At 39.6% G+C, this 6,740-nt stretch overlaps 1 protein-coding gene across 1 annotated transcript; it reads right to left on the reverse strand.

Moving 5' to 3' along the window:
* Window positions 1–344: 344 nt before the first annotated feature.
* LOC139128341 (uncharacterized) lies at window positions 345–6,740 on the reverse strand. Its single transcript, XM_070694135.1, has 7 exons — window positions 6,668–6,740; window positions 4,435–4,971; window positions 3,989–4,073; window positions 2,132–2,248; window positions 1,575–1,700; window positions 1,059–1,127; window positions 345–575 (listed from the first exon to the last, which is right to left on the reverse strand). The coding sequence occupies exons 1-7, from the start codon at window positions 6,738–6,740 to the stop codon at window positions 452–454; spliced, it is 1,131 nt and encodes a 376-aa protein (XP_070550236.1). The 3' UTR covers window positions 345–451.

Raw genomic sequence — 6,740 nt, forward strand, 5'->3', positions numbered from 1 at the left:
GACATAGATAGATAGATTGATAGATAGATAGATAGATAGATAGATAGATAAAATCACCCATACACACATAGATACATACATAGATACATAGATACATACATAGTTACATACATACATACATACATACATACATACATACATACGTACGTACGTACGTACGTACGTACGTACGTACATACATACATACATACATACATACATACATACATACATACATACATACATACATACATACATACATACATACACACACACACACACACACACACATTTTTGTGTGACAGAAAAGGTAAGTTCCTTTAAGAAGTTTATTAATTCTTTCAATACAGTACTGCTTGGCTTTGTTTACTACAAAACAAATGGGAAGGAAGTAATATCCCTAAAACCATCCTTCTCCCAGCATGCCATGCACTTTATACAGTTAGCGGTAAATGTCGACTCCTCATAACGACTACGAGGCTTCTACCTCTAGGTATAAGTCTTCCTCTGCTGAATGTGGTGTATCGTACACGTGATCTGCATCTCCTTCAAATTCACTAGGCGAGTGGGGGACTTCATACAAGGGTTCTTTGTGTCTAGGGGGAAAAAAACAAAGGTTCAAAACGAGATACATCAGACGGTACGTTGAGATAGCCATTTACTTGTTTAACAGATTATTAGCCTCTACATATACACTAACTCTTTGAGAGACTGTCACCAGATGAATTCGGAATGATATGTGTGTCAAAGCACCGGCATGTAGGATTACATATTTGCTGTGATGGGTGGGGGTGATTAAAAACGGCAAACGACAACGAAACTTGGAGCATCTATTTCAATTTTCGTGCTCCAATCCGCGCAATTTGTTGTGGTTACACATATCTAACAAAATGTGTTGAGATCCTAATGATAACACTGCCATCCACAGTGTAGGGACTGTTCAATGAAGCTCGAAGACTGCCAACATTTGTCACGGGCGTGAATGAGATTGCCCGTAGAGGGCGCTCTGCGAAAGAATTTCGCACAGGTTGCCCTGTTTTGCTGCCACAATGTGTTGTTGATTTAAACAGCCTGCTTACCCGATACCACGGCCAGATTTGCCCCGTTTGTCCGGTGTTGGTGGAGGTGAGTACTCTGGAATAACACTCCTGAGAGAGAGAGAGAGAGAGAGAGAGAGAGAGAGAGAGAGAGAGAGAGAGAGAGAGAGAGAGAGAGAGAGAGAGAGAAGGAATAATCGTTAACATTTTAAGTACTGAAGACCATCGTGTAATGCACAATTCGAATGCATAATTTTTATGAATACTGGAAAATAACACCTTAAAAATCGACAACAGGCATTCTCTGTATGCCTGGTGACTTGAATTTCAAGTGAACGTTAAACATCAATTTTGCTGAAACGGCCTCATTGCTTTTTTATTGGAGAGGGGGTCTCAAATATATCCAACTTTCGAATAATTGAACGACAATGGGTGTAGTGTCTATCTAGATAACAAAGGGTTATGATTAGACCAAGGCAGAGACGAGATTAACCCAATAGGGCACCGTGACAGTGTTTTTTAAGTTGTGATAACGCCCCCTAGCGATCGAAGACTTACTCTCGCCTGGAACTATCCGGAACCGGTACATCTTCATACGGGTCAATGTACAAGTCTTCTTCACTGCCATGGTCACTACGAATAGTGCTGTACACGCTGCTGCCGTCTCTTTTGTCGCTTTGTGGCCTGATATTTGCAAGAGAAAAAAATGAGATAGTACTTTGTTCCATCCTTCAACGTGGAGCTACGTAACATAGCGTGACAGATAACTGCTTGAACAATAACCTTACGATATAGTGAGATACTTTTGTACTTTAATTACTTTATTAATTATAACATAATTTATTGCATGAAACAAGTAGCGTTGCTGAGGTAAAGGGCATTCATAGAAAAAAAAATGGCGGGGCCAAAATTTTCATTTGCCTGTGAAAAATTGAGTTGGTCTGTATATTGACAGCCTTGCGTACGAGTCCCGGTATGTAGGCCTATAAGTTGCCCGGGGTGCAGAATTATTTTACAGTTACAAACGTTCGTCAATTCTTGTGAAGAGTGACCCTATCCCCACATAATTGATCCTTAACTGAGTGCAGACGTAATTAATGTTTTACTGTGCTTACCCAGTAAGTTTTGGTCTGTCGGATGTTGGGGGAGGAGGCGGGGGAACGGCGTCTCCCGGCTTTCTTTTTGCCGCTTCCTTCTTGGCTTCCGGATCCACCGAAAACAATTTTCGCCATCTAAAATTCGGACAGACAAAAATAACATTTTAACGAATTGCTTTCGCTCACAATCCACCACATATAATGTAGTATCTCACGCCGAATTCACATTCAGAAACACAAGGGATTTCTTGGGGATCTCACATTTAAATATAATATTGCAAGGTGGGCTCTAGTCTTTTCTATTTCGTCCACTTCTATCCTTAGAGGAATTTTCTGTTCGCAAAGGTGCTGAATGGTAACTTATACATCAAAGCAAAACTTTACAGCAATATCTCAGCAATTAAATGTAATGGATACAAGTGTCACCAGCCTCGGCATCCTTTAACATGTCGACGCCACGGACAAAAAATAGAATTAGGCCTTCAATGTTAGAGGATTTTTTTCCTGAGACAAGCTGTCAACATTATGAAAGGAAAACGCCAACTTCAAGTTAAGGTACACAGACCATCGAATTAGATATGCCACATATTACAACTCATCCTGGGTTCACATGGCAAAACTGGAACCCAGAGTCACTGTATTATTTCTCTTCGGAGATACTCGGGAAGAATTTACCCATTTTGAAATAAGTCACATTTCCGTGGAGCCGTACGGCAGTATCACGGGAAATACGAAATTGCTGATCCAAAAGCAACCCCTCCGAGGACCAAACGCTACATTTGCTACTTCTCCCATCCTATTTAAAGGGACAAAGTCGGCCATTTTTCATGAAACACGATTGGAACTAATTTGGGATAACTTGATTTTCATATTTTTCAAGTTTCTCAAAATGTTAGGTGCCATATAGGTGAATGTTGCAATATTGCAAATTACTCATAAAAAACAAATGTGTAATGTAAAAAGAAAAGCAGATGACATTACATTTGTAGATTAAATCAGCATTACTTCACCATCTAATTATCCCAAATTAGTTCCAATCGTGTTATGAGTTTTGTTTGATGCTAGATACTACTTTTATTGTTTGACATGTTGAAAGATACTGAATGAATGATTAACCATGCATATATTCGACCCCCGTTTTAGACTAATTACATGAAACCATTGCAAAAATGAATTAATGGTCATGGCCATTAATGCAGTTTCGCGATGGTGTCATGTATTATTGTGTCTAAAACTGGGGTCGAATATATGCATGGTCGACCATTCATTCAGTATCTTTCAACATGTCAAACAATATTAAGTAGTATCTCGTATCAAATAAAATTCATGAAAAAATGGCCGACTTTGTCCCTTTAACTTGACGAATTTCTGCTCAATCGGTGATTTTTTGACTAATCTTCCTTCCTCAAAAAGTCACGTAGTCGCCGGGACAAGTTTTAGGGCGTGTTTAAAATACACTAACTTTTATCATAGAGAAAGATAGATAGTCTATGATACTCTGTGCTTTTATTAAGTCTTACTAAGCACAAGAAATTATAAAAACGCTTCTAAAATTTCACTACGACTTCGAAAGAAAAGGACAGCTTTTTACCAGAAATTCGAAAGCATAAAGCCATCTGCCAATGCACTTTTACTACTATGTTATGTTATGTTATGTTATATTTATTTATTAAAGTGTCATGTGTGGTCTTAAACAGCTTGGTTGCCACACCCAGCCCCAAGGGCTTACAAGACACTGAAACAGTAAATAAAGTACATAGATATGAATAGCTCGAAATGTAATTTAAGTATAAGAAGCTTCTTGTCTCATTGAAAATGCATGATAGACATAGGATGCCAATGCCAACTAGTAGTAGCGAAAAGAAAAACACTTACCCGCCCTTGGCTCTAATCAACGACACAAACATAACAGTGCCGCCGATAACAATGCTGGACAGTACGCAGATGACAACAATGAAAGCTGAAATAAGTAAGTAATTAAGTAATTAAGTAAGTAAGTAAGTAAGTAAGTAATTAAGTAAGTAAGTAAGTAAGTAAGTATATTTTCAGCAGATTTTCATCTGACAGGGAAATAAAGCATATGATTGTCATTTGTATCTAAACCCAAAAATTTTGAAAACTCTGTGTGAGAGACATGTAATAAAAATATCATAGCCCACACAGGGATTGTGTACCCTCGGCATTACCGTTGACTATGCGATCGCCAGGTCTTACGGCGGCTGAACTAGAACGACATTCGGGCAGTACGAACGGAACGCATAATCGCTTCTCAGTAGAACTATCGTGTACCGAAAAATAATGGTTAAAGCCACACAATTTACCTATTGTTGTATTGGCGCAGTGGATGACATGACATAATCTTCTCTCTAACAGGGCAGACTTGGGACAGTTGATGACACCAATATCGCATTCACGTGATCTTGACTGGTGACCGTTACCGCAGGTCACATTGCAACCCGACCACTTCGACCACTCCGTAAAGAGTGCAGAGAAACCTGACTCTTTGAATTGTCGGTCCGCTAACTCGTAATCACCCAAAAACGACGGTGGTGGCCTGTCGTGTGTGATGCCGAAAGGACCGAACATTCCAGAACGCCCTCTACCAGAATTTCTCTGTTTCAGTCGAGATTCTAAATGTCTTCTTAGTGTTGCCTCTTCGTCCAATTCCTTTTCCAAATCATTATCCATGAGTCTATCAAAGCGGTCTACATCTGACGACTTTTTCACTCGCTTGAATCTACTTTCGTCATCGAGATATCTACGTTGCCTGTTGACGAGGGCGCTGTACCTCTTCCCATCCCCACCCAGTTCACCATACACTTGGTATCCATTGGCAAGTCTTTCATCAAGCCTGGTATCTGGCAAGTTACAGACAGTAGAGATAAGATAAATCTTCCCGAGAATGCATTTACTGGTGCAACAAGACCTAACGCTCTTGGGATGTCAAAAATTGAAATGTTTCAAACCAACTTGCAATACTTGGCATTCGCAAAATATAATTCGTCTGCTCGTAGACAGTGGAGCGAAATCTTCCGCTCCAGTATTGGGATGGCAACATTTTATGTAGACTAAAAGTAAAGTTTTTCGCTTTTTGAATGATTTTCACAAGCGTGAAAGACAGACGCCCATCCAACACATGTATTTTATAAGTGGGTATTTTTGAATCATCGTGCCCAGCGAATTTGTGCGAAGAGGACTGGCAAATGAGTCTGCACAGCCAGATCATCCGGAATACTAGACACACCCGATCCTCATCGCTTAGAAATTATTATATTACTTCAACTTAAGATTTAAAAGCTTCCATGAAACAGCCGATCTCCGCAAATAAAACGCTCATGCGTCCTGGGATAACCTTCTGGCCAAAATTCTCTATATAAATGTTGTATTAATCACAAGTATGTGTCTCTCTTCAAAATTAAAATGGTCAGAAGTAGGATACTATAACGAAAGACCGAAAGAACAGAAGCTGATCATCATTGCTATTGGAGTCGTACGCTTACCTTTAAAGTCATTAAAAGGGTTATCCGAAGTGAAAAATAACCCACACATTTCACTAGACTGAGCATCGTGAAAGAGTGCACTACTTTTATGGGTAAGCGTTGAAATGTATCTAGATACAACTTGTGAATTTTCATTTACTCCTGGAGCATATTTTATGAGATGTTCAGATACTGATATTTGGACTTTCAAATTTGTATAACACTTTTCTAATTTACTGCTTGTGTGAGTATGGGTGGATGGGGGGGGGGGGCTAATTGCTCTCGGAATAAGAAAAACTTTTACCATCTTAGTTTTTTGAAAAATCGAAAATTATGTTTTCCCGATAGAGTTAACACAGGGATGGTGGTTCCACCAATTCAGAGTTTGATGTAGCCAAGTACGAGTGTATTTGAACACGGACCTTCTTTGCTAGGTAAGAAGGTACTGTAGGCTGCGAGTTCGAATCCGATAGAAAAAAATACTGAATTACCAACGTGTCTTCCTGAAATCATACAAACGCGCCTGGAGTGAAAGACGTAAACGTTTGCTCAAACTTTCCCCAAGGAAGCTTTCAAGCATTCCCTATTAGAACTATAAATACAAATCATGGGTCACTGGGCAAATTTGTCACCAGAGAAACAAATTAACTTAAAATGGCCGGGGGGGGGGGGGATTGCCGACTTACGTAAAATAGAGGATGAAATTTTTATTTACGACAAGAGCTTTGAAGTTCGCTCTTACAAGTGCTACATCAATGTCTTGTAAAAAATTGAGAGTTCGAATATTTGTCCTCGAGACGCATTTTACCTTAATACCGGTATGTTTCTCTGCATGCAAGGCGACCCTGAATTTTATTCTCGATTTTGTTTTAGAGTATGGTTGAATATTTCAGGGTCGAAAGTTTGAGCAAACGTTGAAGTCTTTCACTTCCGAGGAGCATACTGCCTTAAAGCAACACGTGTTCGAACTTCAGTCGATGTCAGCAGCATGGAACGCCGCGCTTGCGAAGCCGAGTGTCAACATTACGATCGCCATCAAGGCCGTACGAAAATAACCATAAAAAATAGAACACACCTTGTGAGTTTATGACATCAAGGACAGAGCCACAAATTATCAAAACGATCACCACGACTGCTTCTAGCCTCAT

This window comes from Ptychodera flava, unplaced genomic scaffold, assembly GCF_041260155.1.
Source record: "Ptychodera flava strain L36383 unplaced genomic scaffold, AS_Pfla_20210202 Scaffold_50__1_contigs__length_938362_pilon, whole genome shotgun sequence".
NCBI classification, from domain to species: Eukaryota; Metazoa; Hemichordata; class Enteropneusta; family Ptychoderidae; genus Ptychodera; species Ptychodera flava.

Bases quoted from the DNA above. Each gene is read 5' to 3' on its own strand.
- LOC139128341 (XM_070694135.1), bottom strand. From the start codon at position 6,740: ATGAGGCTAGAAGCAGTCGTGGTGATCGTTTTGATAATTTGTGGCTCT. The intron at 4,972-6,667 runs GTGTGTTCTATT...GTAACTTGCCAG, and splicing joins TGATGTCATAAACTCACAAG to ATACCAGGCTTGATGAAAGA. The intron at 4,074-4,434 runs GTAAATTGTGTG...TACTTATTTCAG, and splicing joins CTGCGCCAATACAACAATAG to CTTTCATTGTTGTCATCTGC.